This window comes from Miniopterus schreibersii, assembly GCF_964146895.1.
Source record: "Miniopterus schreibersii genome assembly, chromosome: 2".
Taxonomy (NCBI): domain Eukaryota; kingdom Metazoa; phylum Chordata; class Mammalia; order Chiroptera; family Miniopteridae; genus Miniopterus; species Miniopterus schreibersii.
Genome location: NC_138102.1, coordinates 182188081 through 182211626, shown reverse-complemented (window position 1 = coordinate 182211626; position 23546 = coordinate 182188081). Strand labels below are relative to the sequence as shown.

The 23546-nt window shown below is 39.6% G+C and overlaps 1 protein-coding gene across 7 annotated transcripts in view; it reads right to left on the bottom strand.

Annotated features, from left to right (window-relative positions):
- Positions 1–23546, bottom strand: part of TNRC6B (trinucleotide repeat containing adaptor 6B) — a 198939-nt gene that overhangs the window by 54389 nt on the left and 121004 nt on the right. For all 7 annotated transcript variants that reach the window (XM_081128606.1, XM_081128608.1, XM_081128609.1 and 4 more), the window contains 2 exons: positions 5056–5143; positions 462–483 (listed from right to left, as the gene is read on the bottom strand). In XM_081128606.1, the coding sequence (XP_080984732.1) occupies positions 462–483; positions 5056–5143 (110 nt within the window). The remainder of the gene's footprint in view (positions 1–461; positions 484–5055; positions 5144–23546) is intronic.

Below are 23546 nucleotides of genomic sequence, written 5' to 3'. Positions count from 1 at the left end.
TCAACTCTAAGGCTAATATCCAACAAGGGGCGATATCAGCTTCTACCTGACGTGCTTTTATTATGTTACCTGGGCAGCAGAACCAATTCTAGTCCACACCTTCACATAACTTCCAACAGAAATCCCTGTCCTGTTCTCTCCAGAATTTTCACTTAAAAAAAAAAAATGATGGAAGAAAAGTTTTGAAAAGGTTCAGTTCAAAATGTGACCCATATTCTTTCAAAAGAAGTATCACTTTTTCTGAACTTCCTAAAAAAATTTAAGGTTAATACAAACATCATGATAAGTACTTTTTATTTGTCATTACTGCTCTTCAGTGACTTCAAACAACTAACCTTAATTACTCTATATTCATTCTCACTTATTAAGTGGACTGGAGGCTGAGTCAGCAAGGGTGTAAAATCTAAACACAAAAGGTTCTAATGACTTAAAAAGGGGGAAAACAAAAAGAAACAATTTACCTTTGGTTTTTTGTTCTGTGACCTGCAAAATAAATGAAGAGATATAAGTAAATGACATTTGTTTTCTAATTCGGTATTATAAGACTACTTTAATTCCGATAACTCAAGTAAATGCAGCTACCAGATACACAGGCAAAGTTAAAATCCAGAAAAAGCAGCTAGGAGTCAGTTCAGACATCCTTTTAAAGACAATGGCCATCATAACTTACATGGCATCATTATGGATATTAAAAATTAAAACAAAAAGCATTCCACTCTCATTAAATGATGAGGTACCAAGAATGCTGTTTGCCATTTTGATTGTTACGACTCAAGAAAAGCAAATGGATATGGCACAGAAACTAAATTAGCCAAAGGGACAAAAAGAGTCCTCCTATGAGTATGGACTCACACACTGATCTCAAGTCTAGAAAGCAAAAGTTGAGGCCCATCATCAGAGGCATCAGGGATCATAGGAGGAGAACAGGATTCAGAACCAAGCTGTGCTACTTCCTGGATGTGCAATCTGAGTTTTCTATTTATTGACCGGAGATAATAATAGCATCTCCCTGCAAAAGGGTTGTTGTAAGGATTAAACAAATATCCTATGCCAATGTTCAATAAATGTTTGCTATTTTTATCAAAGTTAATATAAAACAGTAAGAAATACAGCAAGAGTGAAATATGTAAATTTTGAACAAATAAAGATTCCTTTGTTAAAAGTATTTCTTTATATAGTAACTAATATATCAATGGAAGTGATTAACCTAAAAGGTTGGACAGGCTGAATATAATAATGGCTTATTAGAGAGTTTGGAAATGATGATTCGGAGACATGTGGAAAACTGTTTCTACTAATAAGACGGGAAAATAAAGGAGGGCACCTAATTATACATGCCCTATAATATTAAAACAAAATCACAAAAGGGCACACATAAGAAACCATCCAAAAGAAAATGCAAAAAAAAAAAAAAAAAAAGGGCTCCAGAATTCCAATAGGGGTTATATTACATTATTGAGAGCATAGGTAATTTTGAACCCTTTTCCCAACTGTCAATCTTCCAAAGCATTTTTATATTGTTTCTCTGACTTTTATAATACAAACAGTCATACAGAAAAGAAGAGGTTTGATTATTTGTGACTGGTAATCACACAAAGGTACTGCTATGGCTATTCATAAAAACACGCTCTCTTTGGAAGGTTATGTCCTATAGCTAACCAGCCCATTTCACAATAAAGTCCAGCATACCAGTGTCAGACATTGAATCTGAATTAAACAATCTACTTGTGTGGCCTCCTGGAGTGTTTCTTTTTACATTCAGCATTAGAAGACAAGCTAATTCTACTGTATTGAATTTCTGGCAGACAGTGTTTCCCAGTAGTAATTGTTACAGAGCTCAATTCAACTGCATGCTTTTTGTATAACCCCACTTATCCAAGAATGAACAGATCTGTATTCACATACCAATTCCTTAAGGCAATTTAGGTTTATACCATTGTAAATATTTCTTAGAATGCAATTATGAAGTTATACAGAAATTCAATGTCTTCCCCAATTGTAAATGACAAACCCAAATAATGTCAATGTCTTATAATGTGGGTTCTGTTAGAAGAGCTGTCCTCCAGACGGTGAAAAGCTGGATGATCAAAGCATGTGTTTTGCCAACACTAAACAATGATCCTTTAGCAGCATCAGCCTAATGAATGTTAATGGAATCCTTCTTTGACACCTCTCTTATGAATGAAAATCTAAGTTTGTTCAGTAATGGCTCTAGAAAGAGCAAATTGCCACAACCATTGAACACAATGGAAAAAGCTCATATTTAATTTCTGTGTGGAAATAATTTAATTTAGGTTTAAATAAAAGTCAATTCTTCAAGAAAATTGTTTGCCAGTACTCATTCTTTTTGTTTTGTTTTGTTTAAAATATGTTTTTATTGATTTCGGAGAGAGGAAGGGAGAGGGAGATAGTTGAAACATCAATGATGAAAGAGTTATTGATTGGCTGCCTCCTGCATGCACCTGACTGGGGATCGAGCCCGCAACCCGGGCATGTGCCCTGACCTGGAGTCCAACCACAATCTCCTGGATCCTATGCTGATGCTCAACCACTGAGCCACGCCCGGCCGGGCAGCCCTCAGTCTTAACCATTCACTTATTAAACATTTTTTGAGTGACTCTTATCCATCAGGAACTCACTATCCTAGTTACTGGAAATATAAATATGAATAGCCTGGCCGGGCGTGGCTCAGCGGTTGAGCGTCAACCTAGGATCCAGGGGATCGGGGTTCGATTCCCGGCCAGGGCATATGCCCGGGTTGCGGGCTCGATCAATGACTCTCTCATCATTGATGTTTCTATCTCTCTCTCCCTCTCCTTTCCTCTCTCTGAAATCAATAAAGATATATTTAAAAAAACAAAAACAACAACAACAACAAAAATATATATATATATGAATAAAATCCTGAGAAATTTACAATCCGTTTAATGGGGAAGACAGGAGCCAAGAGATGATTATAAAGCAATGGGTAGGGAGCCAGAGAGATGTGGAAGGAGTAAGCAGCACCACCAACGCTTGCTGACTGACGGACTGCATAACAGAACCTCTGGCACGTTCTACACAATTCTTTGCATCACAGCACATTTTATGCCTCCCAGCTGAGGTATCATCTCTACAATAAAGTTGAAAACTAGTAAGACAATCACATAATGAGCTTTGTGTTCTCTCCTTAAAACTGCTAAATCACAATTTCATTCTGAAATTTTACAATGGTTCAGTATGGTAAAACAATACTAAAGTCCATGTGTTGGCCTAGATTCTGTGTCAGCCAATCTAGAACATTTTTGAACAAAATGACTGCATTTTTATTGTTCATAATTAACCATTTGAAAGTTTATTTATTTATGGTGATTTTCCTCTTTACCAAAACTCTTAACCAATTCCTGATGCAGATACAGGCACACAGAGATCATCCAGTTAAATAAACTAAATTCTCTGCATAAATAATCCCAATTCACTCTTTTTAAAAGTTTTTAAAAAAATTTATTGATTTTAGAGAGAGAGAGGAAAGGAGAGAGAGAGAAACACTGGTTTGTTATTCCACTTACTTATGCATCATTGGCTGATTCTTGTATGTGTCCTGACCAGAGATTGAACCCGCAACTTGGTGTATTGGGATGACGTTCTAACCAACTGATATGGGGCCAGGGCCCCAATTCACTTTTTTTTTTTTTAAAAAGGGATTTAATTTTTTAAAAAAATATATCTTCATTGATTTCAGAGAGCAGAAAAGAGAGGGAGAGACAGAGATAGAAACATCAATGATGGGACAGTCATTGATCGAGCCTGCAACCCGGGCATGTGCCCTGACCGGGAATCGAACCCCGATCGCCTGGATCCTAGGTCGATGCTCAACCTCTGAGCCACGCCCGGCCGGGCCCCAATTCACTTTTGAATAAACCCACACCATCTTTAATTTTGATGGTTTTTCCATTAGTAGGATCCACAGTGGAAGTTTACAGATGCATAGTGTATTCATTGTTTCTAGATATTGACATTTTCAGGTTAAGGAAATACTGTTATCTCTGTGGGGAATGAGAACAGGCTGCACATACCCTAGTCAACTGCTCTATTTGACATCTTCTTGTTCCCAGCCTCTGCTCAAGTTCCCCAGCGTCCAGCCTATTAACCATCCATTCCCAGACTGCACAATAATTTTTGTACCAATTTAGTAAATGAAATGTGAATGTCCTAAATGAAAGAAAGCCTTCACAGAGGTTCACTCTCCCATCACTCCAGTTGGAGGGCCAGCATGTGTGGGGCACAGGGGCAATGCCGTATGGCTGGTGGACCTGCTTAGTTGCAACCTCAATGACCTGAAATGTGGCTGCATATCCAAAAGAAAGTATAAAAAAATTATCTGGGTCATTATCTGACAACTTTAGTCTAATTCTTTACTGTCAATTTAGACAATTCTAACAAGCTTAGGTTAGAAGGAAGACATCAGAAGCAGGTACCCTGATAGCAGGAAGATGTGATGGTGAGCACACCACTATTAACAGAAACAGAAACAGTTAAAAGCAGACAAAATCTTAAAGAGCACAGCAGTCTATTACAGCAACAAACAATAATGAATATTCGTTTTAATTAAGTCATGAAGATAAATTACATTTCATAGGTTTAATGTGGCAGGACCATACGCAATCCAATTCAGAAAACATTTCGTATTGGTTTTATTGCTGGCACTCATAAGTGAACTAATTTCAATAATTCAGAAAACTTAACTATGGGAAACGCTATATCCAACAATGCTGGGAAAACTTGCGGTGTCCCTTTTACATTACATAGCATTGAGACTGTTCTAAATCTAGAGTTCCCTCTGAACCTTTTAACAGTTTCCACCTCCCTAAACTTATCTTCAATAACCTGGGACCATGGCAGGGTTTTACTGTTTTACATCAGTAAAAACAGGTAAATGAATTTCTTAACACGCGCATTCGGAAGACCCACTTTGTTACAGAGCAGACTTTGGGCCTTAACGCCCGTCGCCTGGATCGGTGTTACTCTGCTGCCTGCCATCTGGGCTTTCCCTCCCAGCCTACTGCGGGCACCCACCTTCTGAGCGGCTTCTTTCTTCTTCTTGTCCTCCTTCTTCCTTTTCTTGTCTTCCATCAACTGCTCCGCCCCGTCTTGCTCCTTCTCTCTGTTAAGGTAACGTCACACCAGAAGGTTAAACATCCATATCTGTGGTGAATCAAACGTTTGCAGATGGTATGCAACCAACATTTCTTCTCTGTGACCGAGCAGAACACAGTATTTTACTTAAACTAAGAGGATGCAAGCACTCACCGTATTTATCCCCAAGTCTGACTTGCCACCCTTTGCAAACATGACATTAAGTTTGCTTTCAAAGAAATCCATTAAAGTGAGCTTGTATGAGATGGCCCTAAAAGCGAGCACTCGGCGCGCACGGTTTCTGTACTTCATTCATCCAAGAACTCGGCGTGAACATGACGGTATCCAGCTGGCGTCCTGCAACCCTCTCCACAGTAACACGGACCATACCGACTCAGTTACGGTACAAGGCACCGATCATACTCAGAGTTTCCCACATTGTCAGAGTGATTTAACACGATACCCTAGGTTCTATATCTTGTGTTTTTAGGCAGGTGCCAAGTGTTCTACACATCAGGTATTTTTACTGGGTGAGCTTGCTGTTGCATCTTCCTGGCACACCTGAGTAAGGACAGGCAGGGTTTGCTGCCCTCAAGTAAAATAAAAGAGACATGATGACAGACATCCTACCAGAAAAAACATGATGAATCGTAAGAAACTAAGATGCTATAATTTATACCTCACATGTGAAAAGTAACTTTAATATGTATTCTAATATAATATATATAGAAAGCTGCCAACTTTCCTCTGTGTCAACTGGGAAAAAGTATAAGGGACCACTGGCATAACTTCAAAGTTCAAGTGAGGAGGCCCTGGATGCCTTGCTTATAAAATTCAGAATCTGAAGGAGAGCTGGAGATCTAGTTCCCAGGTCCCCAAGTATCAAACAGGACTTGTGATTTTAGGGGATCAACACATCAAATCCATGGTTTCAGAGATGTTATCTAGAAAAAGGCTAAAAGCCAGATAAATTAAAGACAAACATTAAGGTAAAAGTTTGCAGACACGGCCAAATCATGAAGGTGGCTCCGGAAGGACTCGAGTCGGGGGGTGTGGAGGTCACTCAGCGCACACAGGAGGACTGAGGGACAGCGCTGCGGCGGGAGCTCATGAGTAGGTAACTAATGCTATATTTACAGAAAACAACAAAACCCTAAAAAGAGTTTCACCTACACATCAAGTTTTCAGTTGCTCTGTCCGAAAACATTCACATTTTGTCCTTGCGTACCCTCCTCTGGGCATAAATACACAAAAGCCAAATGTGTACAATTCACACTCCAAAGGTAACTTTTATGAAAACTTTAAAAAATACAATCATGAAAGAGATGTCATTGAAATTTCCTTAGGTTTAGAGCTGGATTTCTTTGGAGGCAGATCATGTGCACATCAGTCTCAGTGCGGAGTTCTTGGTGGAAATCCACTTGGGGCCGTGCATTCAGAAAATGGATTTATAAATATTGGCAAGGTGGATGCTGACCATCTAAGGTCGGCTGACCACAGATCCATTAATTTTGGCTCCCAGGGCCTCCTGCTTCCTCTAGATGCAAATGGAAGAAGATGGGGCTCCTCATGACCCAGTTACTGTTACTTGGTTTCCACGTTTTAAAGTGCAACTGACCTCAGAAAAAGAGCAAACCCAGCATGACTATCTCCTATTTAAATATTCAATGCTTTAAAAAGTTGCATTTTTCTAAATCTATTCTAAAATTAAAAGTTCATTTAAAAAATGCAATCTAAAAGAAGCAGTAAGTCTTTAATGAGACACATTCTTAAAAAACAACTAACCTTTTCAAATTTTTTTCCTATAAACAGGTAATTCAGGGAAAGGGATTGAAATTCATGTTCACTAGAGGCAGATTTACTTCCAAAACAAATATTTTTCAAAGCTTTCCAGGAGACAGACTGTGCTTTCACTGTGATCTTTTAATGTGTATATTGGTAGAATTGAGTCTTCTCTTTAAATCCCACTTCCTTCAGAAGAATTTATTTTCTCAAACCAAAACTGAATTAAAAACCTGCCATTTACTTAATAATGGATCACACAGTGTGGGGTTCACCTTTCTTCTAATTCAGTTGTGCTCTATCTTGGCTGCACATTAGCATTGTTTGGGGAGCTTTAAAATATCCCAGTGCTGAGTCAGAGCCCAAGCAGGGTGAAGAGGGCGTCCGTCCATGAACGGAAGACATCTAGGTGGTGTTGATGCAGGACTGGTTACATAAAGGGGAACTGATCAATAAATAAGTATATAAGGATAGTGACAGGTTTCTCACTACTGCAAAAAGGAGTTAACAAAATGAAAAGAAAATGTACCCTGTGGAGTTGGATCAGAATTAATTATTTGCATGAACTCATGGCTTTTTAATACACTATAAGCACTTGCCTGTTAATCACTTTGTAGCCACCTCAGTAATCAGATTGACTGTCATAGCACAGTGCTTGTGTTCAAGTAACCCTTATTTTATTTAATAATGGTCACAAAGCACCAATATGCTAAAAAGAAGCCTTAAAGTACTTCGGTTAAGTGAAAAGGTGTGTACAGGAAAAAACACAGTATAGAATTTGGCACTATCCGTGGCTTCAGGAATCACTGGGAATCATAGAACATATCCCTTGTGCATAAGTGGGGACTACTGTACACACACACACACACACACCCACACACACACACACACACACACACACCCACCCCTAGCTCTATTACTGAGAGGGCTTGAGGAACAAACACCCAAATACCAATGAACACATCTAGCACCTAGATTGTGGCTTCTAAATACCATTCTTCACTAAAAAATCCAGAGTTCTTTGGAAAAAGAGTAATCTGGAGGCTAGGGCATGGAAAGTATAAGATGAGCCTGGAATACTTGGTTTGTCAAGAAGCAAGGAAATGTTCAACAAATGATGAGACAGGTCAAATGGTCAGAGGCCAGTTTGAAGGGGTTCCTATAAGCTAAATCTGGAAAATGCATTCAAAAGAAATGCCTCAAAGCAACAAATTAAATCATTTAACAAACATACACCGAGTTAGGCACTGACCTAAGCACTGGGGATGTAACAGAGGTGAGAGACAGCCAGCCCCTGTCCTCAAGGAGCTGGCATTCTAGATGGGAGACAAACAAAAAAAACAGGCAGTGCCAGGAAATCATTACAAATGCCATGAAGAAAATAAAACTGAGAAAGGGACTAGAGAGTGCCCAAGAGGGAAGAGACAGGGAAGAGGGTGGGCTACTTGATACAAGAAGTTCATCAAAGGCCTCTCTGAGGGGTTTGTATCTGAGTGGAGACATAAAGGAAGAAGCTATCTGGGAAATGAGCGACTGTCCAGGCAGACAGACTGGTGAAAAGGCTCCTGGATAGAAAGTACTTGGTGTGCATCTGGAGCTTTTTTTTTTTTTCTGGGGAGGTGGGGGGGGGGTAGTACACTTCCCTCTTTCCCTCACCTCCCTCCATAGCAACACCCCCAAAACACACACCCTTCAGAGTTTTCTGCATTTACTTTGTAATAGTCCTTACTCATACCAAAAGAACTGGGCATCGTATTTCTTAAAAGGTTCCCTTGTCCTTCCCTCCCTCTCTCCCTCATTTCAGTGCCAACTTGATGCCAAGCACTGTGCTGGAGGTCTAGAATTCAGCAGCAAACAAGATGCACTGCTGCTTGCCTTCCAGGAGCTCTTAGTTTAACTTATTTATTTATTTATTTTAAAATGTTTTTATTGATTTTAGAGAGAGAGAGGAAATAAGAGGGGGAGAGAGAAACATCAATCGGCTGCCTCCTGCATGCCCCCTCCTGGGGATGGAGCCCGCAACCTGGGCATGTGTCCTGACTGGGAATCAAACTGGTGACCTCTTGGTGCATGAGACAACACTCAACCAACTGAGCCACACCAGCGAGGGCTTAGTTTAACTTTTTAAATTACTGTATCTTGCCTCAAAATCTGTTCAACAGCTTCAGAGCAGGAGCCTCTGTTCTTCTTGCTCTGAAGACAGCTTGTAGTGCCTTCGGTGTTTTGAAAGTACCAGAATCTTGGATGTGAAATTATGGCTTGTGATAATCCAAGTAATAGATTAACTTCTTTCCACAAACTAGAACCATGATCAACGTTTCTTGAATACATGTGTCCAAGCCCATGATGCCTCAAATATCAAGTAGAGGCAGGGCTGAATGACAATTTCTTACCTGAAAGCGGTAATCACCAACATGCTGAGTGGAGTGAAAGATTATAAGAACCCAAACTCAGCTAAACAACCAGGACTCATCTTGACAGGAAAATATCTTCAGATATAAAGAGAATTTTCCTTTTCTTTAAGTTGTTGATAACTGGCTATCACAGCAGCAAACCCCATCCCTGATGCTCTGTGGTAAGTGTGGCGGTGCCTTTGGTCCCAGTTTATAACCAACTCCACATAACTGAGGCAGACAGAAATGAACATATACAACGGATCCACCCAACACATCAAACATGTCAGAAGCAAACCAATACTGTAAAAGAACAAAATATTAATACATCAACACCTTGGATGAATCTTCAGACAATTACGGTAAATGAAAACGCCAATTCCAAAGATTACATACTGTGTGATCCTATTTATGTGACATTTTAAAAATGACAAGTAGGGTTGTCAGGGGGTGGGTGAGGTGGAGTGAGGCAGGTGTGGTTATAAAAAGGGCAACACTGATCCTTGAGATGATGGAACTCTTCTGTATCTTGATAGTGGTGGTGGATACAGGAACTTACATGTAATAAAACTGTACAGAACTAAACACAAATACACAAATAAGTACAAATAAAACTGAGGAAATGTAAATAAGATCAGTGCATTGTATCGATGTCAGTATCTTGGTTATGATATTATACTACAAATTTTCAAGAAGAAACCATTGGTGAAAACTGGGTAAAAGGCACATGGAATCTCTGTGTTATTTCTTACAAGTACATGTGAATCTACCCTCAATAAAAATTTTAATTTTTAAAAAAGCTTCCACATTGACTCATCTTTTAGTCATCCTGTTTAAAATTTTTGAAGGACTTCTTCTTTAAACAATTTTAAAATAGCTCTTTGTGAAAGTCACTAAGAGTCCAAAAGAATTTTAGAAATTGTTTAGTCCTGACATTCACAGAAATGAATTTCCAAAAATATTCTAGAACCTGCACTTCACCCTAATACATTCAAATTGTTATAGTTTTAAAAATCAAGGTTCTTTGTCTTAAGTATGTTATGTGATAAATATACCACAGGGGTATTTAAAATATTCCTTTACCACATAATTCACAATAATTATTATTTTTTTTAAAGTATATCTGTATTGATTTCAGAGAGAGGAAGGGAGAGGGAGAGAGACAGAAACATCAATGAGGAGAGAGCTGTCATCGATCGGTTGCCTCCTGCCCACCTGACTGTGGGTCAAACTGCAATCTCCTGGATCCTAGGTCGATGCTCAACCGCTGAGCCATGCCCGGCCAGGCAACAATATAACTCTTTAATTGCTGATATAATAGTATTAGAAGCTATTACTTTTTTTTAAAAAATTTCTTTACTGATTTTAGAGAGAGGAAGGGAGAGGGAGTGAGAGAGAAACGTCAGTGGTGAGAGAGTCATTGATCTCCCTCCTGCATCCTGCCCCCCCGACTGGAGATCAAGCCCACAACCTGGGTATGTGCCGACTGGGAATCAAACTGCAATCTCCTGGATCGTAGGTTGTCGATGCTCAACTGCTGAGCCACACCGGCTGGGAGCTATTACTTACTTTTAGTAGGACATATACATCAGCTTAGTCAACTCCAATTCCAAGCCCCTTCTGGTCTATTTCCCTGACTCCTTTATAACTAGAGATTGAGATGTGACTTATGCTCTATCAGTAAGTTGCGCTCATGTGTGACTTTAACAGGGAACTGACAGGGTGCAGGGCATCATCCTCTCAGGGAGTGTGGCAGAGATGACGTGGTCCTGGAGCTGACACCCTAGCGGTGGTTTCCTGAATGGGTGGGAAGAGGAAACAGCTCCTGTGGGGTCCCCTGTTCCATGGTCTCATTCCCAAGGATCTGTGATATAGCATTGCCATTTAATAGACTCCTGGCATAAGTGACAGTAAATTCTACTGTCTGCATACAAGAACTCTGTTCAACACAGATTTATATAAGGTTTCCAAAGCAAGTACATCTAATATATGTGACTTCTGTATTTATTTCCTTAAAAGACAGCTGATAATCTTGGCAATTTATAAAACAGTAAGAAAATCACTAGGCACAAAACCATTAACAATCATAACCAATTAAGTATTAATGATACTGCACACATATTTGGGGTGAGGAAATTAACAAAAGAAAATAATGAAGAGTTGCCCGGCCGGGCGTGGCTCAGCGGTTGAGCGTCGACCTAGGATCCAGGCGATCGGGTTCGATTCCCGGTCAGGGCACATGCCCGGGTTGGGGGCTTGATCCCCAGTTGGGAGCGTGCAGGAGGCAGCTGATCAATGACTCTCTCATCATTGATGTTTCTATCTCTCTCTCCCTCTCCTTTCCTGTCTCTGAAATCAATAAAGGTATATATTTAAAAAAAAGAAAATAATGAAGAGTTAAAGAGCTTGAAGTACCCATTTAGTGTTTTTAATTAAAAATGCACACAAAATGCCCGGCCAGGCATGGCTCAGCGGTTGAGCATCGACCTAGGATCCAGGAGACCAAGGTTCGATTCCCAGTCAGGGCACATGCCCGGGTTGCGGGCTCGATCCCCAGTCGGGGGCACGCAGGAGGCAGCCCATCAATGACTCTCTCATCATTAATGTTTTAACTCTCTCTCGCCCTCTCCCTTCCTCTCTCTGAAATCAATAAAGATATATTTTAAAAAAATGCACACAAAAAAAGATAGCAAGTTGGAATATATCCATTAGGGCAGAGGAAATTACATAGTAGGGTACTCCAAATAAATGTGTTGGATTTGTTCTTAATGTTTCTTCATTTGCAGGATCTGAATGAGGGAATTTAATGGGATGCTAATTAATTTGCACATGATATTAAATTAACAGACAGGGCCAAACAGCAATGAGGCATAAAAATCATTCTAACACTGAGTAGCTCACAGGGAGAAAAATTTAACACAGCTCCTTCTACATATGGGCTATCATCCTATATGAAGTTGTGTACAGCAATACTTCTCAAACTTTAACAGGAATCTTGTTAACATGCAGGTTCTTATTTAATAGGTGTGGACTGGGACCTATGACTCTCCATTTCTAATAAGCTACTGATCCCTGGACCTTACCTTGAACTGCACAGGTATAATGCACTTGGGTTGTTTCTTCCCAAGAAAAAATATGGAATTGTAGTCATTTCTCCAAAGAAAAATAACTTTACTAATATCAAACTTATGCCTTGTTATTCCCATCTGTGTTTCAGTGCCAAATTACAGTTTAATCTTTATGGAGATAGTATATTAAAAGTCAACTAAACAACTAAGGTAATACAAAATATGCATGGAATTCCAATGAAATAACAACATTAAGAATAGTTAGGACCAAATCTGTGCATGTTAGAAACAAACAAACATCTGGATGACAGCAAATGTAAAGCATCAATAGCTGAAGGGTGCCACCAACTGCATGCCGATGTCAGAAATATCAAGCATGTAAAGAAGGGAGTTTCAAAATCAATGAAATATAGCAATAAGACTTTTGCACACACAGCTTCTGACTCTTTTCAACTTTCCATATTTTGAGGCACATTCAAGGAATAAACTTATTTGGAATTACTCAAACCAAATAAAGTAAGATAATATATTAAAAAGAACTTGTTTTCACTTTCAGAAATTCCATGTGGCAAAAGCTGTAACCAATGATTTGGGGGATTTTTCCCTGCTAAGAATTTCAGGGTTACAATGGTGCCTGAGGAACATCTGATTAGAAACTACAACTCTTATATCTTATATACTCTTGCCAGGCAGTCCAGCAATCTCTAACAAAGGAAACTCTGACTTTCTATTTAATCATAGTGTGGCTGTGTAGGAAGTTTTTTATATTGCCTTGGAAACTGTCTCCTTATAGCCTCCACCCACTGGTCCTAAGCCTTCCTTTTCAGACTGAAAAGAGCAAGTCGTCTAAATATTTGTAGTCATCCATTATGCATCCCTGACGCATTCTTAGTTCCATCAAACATTCCACATGGGACCTGGTTTTCCAACCTCTCATTAGTGGGTTCATTATCCCCTAAACATGTTCCAGTTTGTCTACATTCACCCAGTTATTTGACAAAGCAGTGCCATATAGAGTAGGCCTGCCACTTCCTTGTCCCAGATTATATACCAATGCTGATACTGTCAAAGAACAAGTTTGCCTTCTTAGAAATCATATCTTATTGAGTTACAACCACCCAACCCCACTATTTTTCACAGTACTGCTAAATCAGTTCTCCATGGCCAAGCACAGGATCTCTCATATATCTCTATTACTGTCCTCTGTGACCACCACCTCTAACAGTCTTCCCAGAATCCCATTCTCCATTTGTTCTAGGTTAGATGCTGCCAGTGAGAGGGACCCACTTGATATTTGGAAGGCAGAAAAGTCAATAATCTTTGAAAGCAGTTGCAAGCAGATAACATAGGCATCAGTACACAGGACTTTCCACTTTTACAGCAGCTTCCAGATGAGTTAAAGCCATACTGGCACCGCAGACAGCTGAGATCACTGCTTTCTTAGAAAACTAGCACTCTAATTTCATCAACAGTAACAGTGGCCTCCTTGAATTCCCCCCTCCCCTAGACTTTCTAATGGTTGTGTAAGCCTTTAATTCTCTACATTAAAGTCTTCTTGAAAAATATAATACATTCTACAACAAAAGCTACCAGAATTAATAAATGGCTTTATCAAGGTTATAGGATATAAGATCACATATAAAACCAATTCTGTGTACTAGCAACAAACGATCAGAAATAGGAAAATTTTTAAAATCTTATTTACAGTAGCATCAAAATATGAAATACTCAGGGACAAATCTGACCAAAAAGTGTATGATCCCCACACATGGAAAACTATAAAGTGTTGATGAGAGAAAAATTTAAAAACCTAAATAAGTTGAAAGATATACAGTATTTATGGACTGAAGACTCAATATTGTTAAATGTCAATTCTCCCAAAATTGATTTCCAGATTCAAAACAATTCCTATCAAACAAAATCCCAATATGACTTTTTCGGTAGAATTTGACAAGCTCCTTTTAAAATTCATAAGGATCCAGAATAGCCAACAACTTTTTAAAAAGAACAAAGTTGTAGGACTTATACAACCTGACATCCAAACTTATTATAAAGGTACAGTAATTAAGACAGTGTGATATTGGCAGCAAGATAAACAAAAAATTTAATGGGATAGAATACACTCCAGAAAGAGACTGACAGAGGATGGACAAATGATTTTCAAAAAAGATGCAAAGGGAAGTCAGTGGAGAAAAGATAGTCTTTTTTTTTTTTTTTAATTGATTTTGGAGAGAGAGAAAGGGAGAGGGAGAGAGAGAGAAACATTGATTGGTTGCTCCCCCCCCATGCCAGAATGACGCTCTAACCAACTGAGCAACATTGGTCAGGGCAAAAAGATAGTCTTTTCAACAAGTGTTGGAACAATTGGATAGCCATATGTAAAAAAAAAAAGAACTTTAATCCATACCTTGTACTTCATATGAAAGTTAACTCAAAATTAATCACAGACCTAAATATAAAACCTAAAACTAGAAGAAAAGAAAAATGACATATGTTTTCTTCTAGGAGAAAATCTTTGTGACCTTGGGTTAGGCAAATTATTTCTTAGATACAATACTAAAAAGGTGCAACCCATAAAAGAAAAAATGGAACAAACGGACTCTTCAAAATTAAGAACTTCTGCTCTTTTAAAAGATATAGTTATAAGAATGAAAAGAGCTGCAGACTGGGAGAAAATATTTGCAAAGCACTTATCTGATAAAGAATTTGTGTCCAAATATACTGTGTAAAGAACACTCAAAACTCAATAAGAAAACCACCCAATTTTTTAAATGGTCAAAAAATATGAACAGACGCTTCACCAAAGAAGATATACAGATAGCAAATAAGCATATAAAAAGATGCTCAAAATTATCAGTCATTAAGAAAAGAACAAATTAAAACTACGAGATGTTACCACATACACACTTATTAGAATGTCCAAATATAAAAAGTCCGACTATACCAAGTTTTGGCAACTGCAACTCTCTCATGGTGGGAATGTAAAACGGTACAACCATTTTGGAAAAGTTTGGCAGTTTCTTTTTTTAAAAATATATCTTTATTGATTTCAGAGAGAGGAAAGGAGAGGGAGAGAGAGAGATAGAAACATCAATGATGAGAGAGTCATTGATCGGCTGCCCACAACCCGGGCACGTGCCCCGACTGGGAACCGAACCCTGATCGCCTGGATCCTAGGTCGACGCTTAACCGCTGAGCCACGCCCGGCCGGGCAAGTTTGGCAGTTTCTTAAAGTTAAACATACACCTACCATATGACCCAGTCATTCCAAGCCTAAGTATCTACCGTAGAGAAAAGAAAGAATCTGTCCAATACAAAAACCCCGAAATGAACATTCATAGCAGCTTACCTATAATAGCTGAAAACTAGACAGTACTCAAACATGCACCAGTAGGTGAGTAAACCAGCTGTGGCACAGCATGCAGCGAAATACTGCTCCGCAATCGGAGGAACGGACTACTGATGCACACAACACAGACAGACCGCAAAATCATTACGCTGCGTGAAAGAAGCCGGCCAAAAGTACTGCACATTCCATTTGTATAAAATTCTAGGGAAGGCAAAATAATCCACAGAGACACAAAACAGGTCGGTGGTTTCCTGGGGATGGGAAGGGGCAGGAAAAGGTGGGGAGGAGGGCTAACTGAAGGATACAGAGAGACTCTGGGGGACCAAGGATACGTGCATTGTCTTTTGTGTACTTAGTTCAAATGTTAGTGTCAAATGAGCATTTCAAATATAAGCAGTTTATCACACCTCAATAAGGGGCTAAAATAGATACAAAAAGGAAAAGAAAGAGGAAACAGATCTTTCCCACATGGAATACCTAGAATGACCTGTGTTCCTGACAGAGCCTGACTGATACACCAGTAAAAGTGAGATCTCTTTATCAGCTGAAATTTCACCCTGGGTGTGCACACTGTTCCCTAAGATGGCAAATCTTTAAATCGGAGCTTCTGCATGGATAACGTTCCTACAGTGTACAGTTTCATTTTCAAATGCAGTGAAGCCTCCTGTAAAAGCTTACCAAGTCAGCGCCTGAATTTTCAGACCTTTATTTACCTTTCCAATTCATTGCTCTAACACTCTGGATCCCATTAACTATGGGCATCTTCACTGGATTTTCTCATGAAGTTTCATTCAACTGGGAACACCTATATGACATGTTTGTGCTGTAACTCTGAATCAAATCTGCTATCTTTTCAACCATTCTTGTGGTTTTGCTTGCCTTACACTAAGCCCCAGTAAGCTCAAAGGAACCCTTAGGTCTTATCGTGCTAAAATTTGGTAAATAAATCTTTGTTAACACAATCTCCCATCTTACTCCTAAAAGTACTTTCTCATACACTACAATTAGTACGCCAGGCTCCTAAAGACACCCTGAAATTAGGAGTAATTTTATAAATATCCAAACAGGCCAAGGAACAGCATCATGATGAGGGCTATACCACATACTCTAATATTTATATCCTGGAACCATTAAAAACTATGTTTAAACCTTAAGGGCCAGACAAACCCACAAAAGCCAGAGAAGCAGTCTTCCCTTAGCACAACAGCAAAGAAAGTGAAAAGAAATGAGATATAGGAGTCTAAGTCAGAACTTTGCGAATCACTACAGAATAGTGATAAAATATGGTTCCTCCGCAGAAAAGAAAATGTTTACCAATCAGAATCCACAGTTGTGAAGCACGTTATTTACAAAAATTGACAACTTATTAACGGTAGGTAGTGGGGCTGTTTTCTTTTTTTATGTAGCTCTTCCCCCTCCTTTGCCTCTTTCCATGAATGGTATGACACAATTATGATATTAAAAGAATAAATAAGTGACACTTGAAATCAATAAGATTGTTAGCAATTCAACTAAAATTACAGAAAGTTGAAACTCCATTAAAAGGCAATAAAGCAACTGAAGTGTAACATAACCAAGTGCACCGAGGAGTGACTCAGTGGCTAGGACATCAAAATGCCAGAAGTGCTTTAAACATGTCTAACCACAGCAGGGCCTCATCGTTGAAGGCTGACTCGGAAGCCTTGGTCTGAGGTTCAGATTCTGTGTGTACATTCCCAATGGAGAGCTATGGAAGGTGCTGGGAGGTCTACTGCCCACCAACACAGGGGAAGGAAGTTGGGTAGTGTGTGTCTTCAACTGGGAGCCGTTACCCTCAATCTCTGGATCCTTCTCTCTCACTAAGCCACTTTCTCAGGGCTACACCTGCACATAAAAAATGGGGCTAAATAATGAAAAACAATCTTTAATTTGGCTCACCTCTGCCCATGGGCTGATGCATACCACACTGACCAAGAGACAGGTAAAGTCAAAGGGTATAGTCAAAATGCGGCCCATCAAGGAAAGTAATTCTTGCTCACATTTCTAGATGAATCGTAAGAAAAAAAACAAGCATTCTCTCTAAGAAATTAAATGGAAAAGATTTGGACTTTCAGAGGTCACACAGTACTTACTACAGACAATGAGTGAGACAGGCAGCGTGTAAGCTTCCTAATTCTACTGCACCACTACTATTTTATTAAGCTTGTGACTGTTATTTTAATTCTGGAAACGAAACCCTCTGAGAAAGGGTGCTATTTGTGACACTTATCTTGGTATTGAAAAAATTAGCAGAGAAGGAAATCAACTCCAAATTCAGAATTCCACAGGTGACAGTCGTACCCTACTTCTCAATGGTTTTAATTTGCGCTCTATTTTCAGAACAGTAAAAATGGAAAGTCGTGTTCCTGTGTGCCAGCAGTCAGCATTTAAATTTAGTAAGCTAAATGCTAATAACTGAATTCCTTTGAGGAAAATGTGTATTTCTGAAAAATAAGCATGTTTAATGTTAATAAGTAACCAACTACAGAGTAAAGCTGACTTGTGAACATACATGACTCAATTCTCCAACTCAAATGATATACCAGTGGGGATATGACTCAAAATTTAAAGTACTATTTAGATACAGCCTTTTGGTAACAGCTAAGCCAACACATACCTGTGTTTAACTCGCTAGGATCAGATATTAGATACTTAACTCCATTTAAGATGATATTCAAGTCTGTATATGATAGTTTTTTACCTAATTTCTACTTAACTGTCCTGAGGAAAATTTTTAGAAATTGATCTAACCTTGTAATCTTTAATAAATAATCACGGTAATAGCTATGTGTAACTATATTTTTCTGAGAATTATTAACTTTCTCTTAAACAAGGTATCAAGAATATATTTTTTCCCTACTTCGAGTTTAGAATTATGCTTTCTATATATCATTTGAGTCTAGGGACTCTCTTAACGAATGCTTGCAGTATTTTTTCTTTAAGATTTTTAAATTGAGTTTTAAAGAAAAAGGAATAGAGAGGGGGAGAGAGAGAAACATCTATCAGCTGCCTCCTGCACGCCCCCTACCGGGGATTGAGCCCCCAACCTGGGCATGTGCCCAGACTGGGAGGGAATCTAACGGGTAGCCTTTTGGTGCACAGGATGACACTCAACCAACTGAACCACGCCACCCAGGGTGAATGCATACAGTACTTCTGTTATTTCTGTGTGTTTCAGGACCCCCAGTTTCCAACATCTTTGCAGTTCTTTTGATTCTACCTCCCACAATCCCATATCCAAACATGGTCAGTTACAACGAGCAGAGCCCTCTGCCTAGGTCACCAGGTAAAGAGACAACACACAGGCTTTGAAGTTTGACTGTTCTAAGGTCAAACTGTATTTATCTCAGGTCCAGATGCTAATGGTAGGAACTTGGGCAAATTATCTAAGTCAGTTTCCGTATCTATAAGATGGGGGTTATGCTACTTATCTTGAAGAGTGGCTGTGCGGATTAGAGACAATGACTGGAGATAATTAGAGAGAGAGATAACAACACTGGGCCTAGGGTTGCTGCTGGGCTGCTGGCAGCACTCTTTCTCCACATCACACACCTATTATGCATAAAGCACTAGAGAGGGCACAATGGATAATACAAAGAGGTACGAGACACACACCATTCCTGAGAAGGCATGCAAGAACCTCCAGGACTTTCTCTATAAAAACGGAATCCATACCCGAGATGTGCAAATAAATTCCAGATGGAGGAAATATTTAAAGGTAAAGGAAGGAAGGAAACCATTAAAGCACTTGAAGAAACTGTGGCTAATTTTTCTTCACATAATTGCAGAGTAAACGAAGACTTTTTAACTATGACACAAACATAACTATGACATAACCCATAAACAAATGATTGCTGTATCTGTATAAAGTACAGATACATAAAAACTTCAAAACAATTATTATGATAAAACCAACCAGGAACAAAATCAGTATTTTCTGGGAAAAATATATTAACAATTTATATCACAAGAGCTAGGTTCCATAATACATAAAGAGCTCCTAAAAGTCAATAAGGAAAAGACAAACAATCCACAGGAAACTGGGTGAAAGAAATGAATAGGCAGTTCACAGAGAAGGAACAAGAGTTCTAAAGCACATGAAAAGGTGAGCTACTGCATTCCCCATGAGGGAACAGCATATTGAAACTGTACTGAGACACCACCTTTCACCCACCAAATTGTCAAAATTTGGTTAAAAAGACATAAAACACAGTGCTAGTAAAGGTGTCAGGGAAGAGGGCATTCACATATATGGTGAGAATATAAACTGGTACAATCGCTATAAAGGACAATTTGACAGTTAACTGTCAAAATTAAAGTGTTATGTATCCTTTGATCCCGCTATCTCACTTCTAGGAATATATCACAGGAAAATAATTACACATGTGGGAAATTATGTATGCAAAGTATATTCATTGCAACATGTTTGTAATGGCTAAAGATTGGAAACAGTACATGAATTAGGAGACTGGTTAAATAAATTATAGCTTATCCACACAAGGGAATACTATGCAATTATAAAAGGAAGCTCTTTATGTACTAATGAAGATAGATCTTTAAGATATATTGTTAAGTTTAAAAAGATCCAAAAAGTGTACTTTATGGTACCGTCTGTAAGAAAAAGAGGGCTTATATGTAATTCTTTATTTATGAATACAGACTCCCTGAAAGGAAAAAGAAACTAGTATCACTACTGTGTCAGAGATGGAAAAGGTAGGTGGTTGTAAGACAACTGTATATACTTTTTTCCAGATAATACAGCAAGATGTTACCACTAGGGGAAACACGAGACTAGTTCTTACTACTTTATTTATTTTATTTTTAGAGAGAAACATCTATGTGAACATCAGTTGGTTGCCTCCCACACTCGCCCCGTCTGGAAATCGAACCTGAAACCTTTTCGTGTACAGGACAATGCTCCAACCAACTGAGCCATATCGGCCAGGGCCTACTTTATTTATTTTTATTGTGTTATTTCTTACAGCTGCATGTGAATCTACAATAATTTCAAAACAAAACATTTAAATAAAAATGATAATTCAAAATTTTATTTGAATAAGCAATATAAAGTAGATTTAGAAGTCAAAAGCACGGTCAAGGTAGTAATGCTACCCTGAGCTCAGAAGAAAAATGACTACTGGGCATCACCACAGGAGCCCCGATTCCTGAGAATCCTCCAGTCCCCAGATAAACCCCATTCTTCTCTGCTTCTATGGCCCATGCGGCCCCCACAACTAGAATGCAAATTCCCCTTTCTTTTGGTTCCATTCAAGGCCTTCAAAAGTGGCCAAAAAATTTCCCCTTGGTCATCTCCTCAACTCCTTTAAACCTCAGCATTTTGTATAGTGGTACACAGACGACTGTATGGTCTACCACACATGAACATGCAGGCTGTCCAGATCAGCCATGATAGAACGGACCCCCGCCTCAGCAATAAGTTCAAAGGGACAACTAAAAGGTTTCACGGACTCCCTACTTTTACCTCCATGAGGGGGCTATGAGACGGTGTGAAGGCAGAATACTGCATGAGAGAGACGGTCAGGGGACACTCTAAAGAGTAAGAAGAACTTACGTTGTCTCCACTTCTCCCAGGGTGGAAAGTGCCCCCATTGTTAGGTATGAGTCATCCTGCCTCCTGGCTACACCTTAAAATGGAAAGAGATGGATAGGCCAGGACCTTCATTTCAGGACATTAGCCACTAAAATATTTCTATTAAATCACCCCTTATATGGCTTCCATGTTCACCAAACAACCATCTAATTCAAATACACAGGATACTTAGAGTAAGGACAGGACAGAGCAGAAGGCCCAGTGGGAACCTGGAGAGAGGGGCAGCAGGAGGTAGACAGAAGGAGTCGGTAAAGCGAGTAAGAAGAAAGCCAACCGTCTTCACCTACTTGCACTATCTCCAAGAGAAAGCAAACAGGTAAACAAATTTGCACTTATCTATTTCCTGAGTAGTCAATTGGTGTAGGAACACGACTCCTGACACTGGAGACCTGTCTTAGGAATACAGGTAAGTACTACTGTCAAACAATTCATACACCTAAAAGAAGGAAACAAATGCCCTGACTAAAAGGAAACTACGCACTACACTGTGTCACAGGGGATGGTGCAAGAACTGGCATCTTCCACACGCTGGTCTGGCCTGAGTGTCTAGATACAATATAGAATATTACGCTTTGTTGACAACAGAAATGGGGGTGAGGCAGGAGTGAGGTGGGAAGGGCAGGAGATGGGATACCTTAGAAGGACGCTGAGGTCCTCAGGAAACCTTAAAGCTGCCAGAAGCAGCCAAGCCTCTTCACTAAGAGCATATTTGGTGTGGCTTTGGGGTTAAATTTTATAGTTGTTTGCTTTCCTGTACATGCCTGCTTTAGCTTTACCTTTTCACTCATTTTATTTGACATGCTCAGGGCCCTGACCAAATTCGACCAACGAGTCCAGTCTTGAAAAGCTAACAACTGCTCTCCAAACACACCAATTTCCTTTTCCCTAAAACAAAGGCTTTAAAAGGGAAAGGAAGGTGAAGAGAGCACATTCATAATGCCTGCCAATTCTTTGGGCCAACTTGGGGTTTCCATAGTTATGTACGCATCTTTTGCTTAAAAAAAAAAAAAAAAAAAAGATAAAAGGAGATGGGAAATGAAACACTGAGCACTAGAACTAAACTATAAAGGTGCTAACCAAAAAGTAAAATAAATTCCAAGAAGATAAAATAATTTATGCAAACACTTGAACAATAGTGTGCACACATACAAAACTATTTACGGCCTCCAGCAAGGTGATTCAAACAGTCGTTCCTTCCCTCCCTCCCTCTTCTAAGTCACTCTAAGAAGGGCAGTGACAAAAGGACAGCTAAGAAGGACAGCTCCTCAGTAGATGGGGAATGTAGGGGACTCAAACCTCCACCCCTCCCTCAAAGGGAGAGGAAAATCCACCTGAGTATACCTACCGCCATGCCCTAACTCTAGCTTCTGGTCACACTCAGGATCCTGGCTTTGGCTCCAGGACCACTGTGGCCTGTCCATGGCTATCAAGAGCTTGGGGATCCTTCAACAAGGATTCCCTACTACACATTCCATAACCCACAAGCAACCAGCATAGATTTAGAGTTCAAAAGGTCAGACCATTCAAGCTAGAACATACTAAAATTAATGCTCCCAGATAAAAGCTCCACCCCTCATCTACTATAGCAATAGTTCTCAATGAGATCAGTTGTGAGCTACATCATCATTTGTTCCTAATAAAGTTCCTAAGTTTACACATTCGTTTAAAACAAAGGGATCTCCCTCTGTAATAAAATCTATTTCCCCGTCATGCATTCACTTAGTGCCCCCTACAGGCCATACCTTGTTCTGGGTACTCAGAACAGAGGGGGGGGAAAAGGTCTTTTCCAGAAAGGGAAAGCAGGTATTAAACTGGCAGGCTGTACGGTTTTAGTGTTAAACTATGGAGAAAATAAACTAGATAGGGTACTGGGGCAGAGGGTGAAAAGGACAGACTTAAGGTGAGGGAAGGCTTCTGAGCAGGGTGCTGAATGTTGAGAAAAAGGCACATGTGGGAGGAGTCATCCAGGCAGAGGGAAGACCCAGTCTAAAGAGCACAGGGCGGGAACCAAGTAGTTGAGTGTAAGCCCAAGTGCAGGGTAGATCACAGAGGAGTAGGTGCTGGCTGTGGGGAAAGGGGGTCCAAGGAGAATGCCTAAACAATACAATAAGGACCCAGCACCTGCCCTCATGCCCGGGACTCTTCCTTTCCTTCTGCAGCAATGAAAGAACCAAGAACCTCTGGCCTCCCGTTGGGCAGCCTCCTGTCCA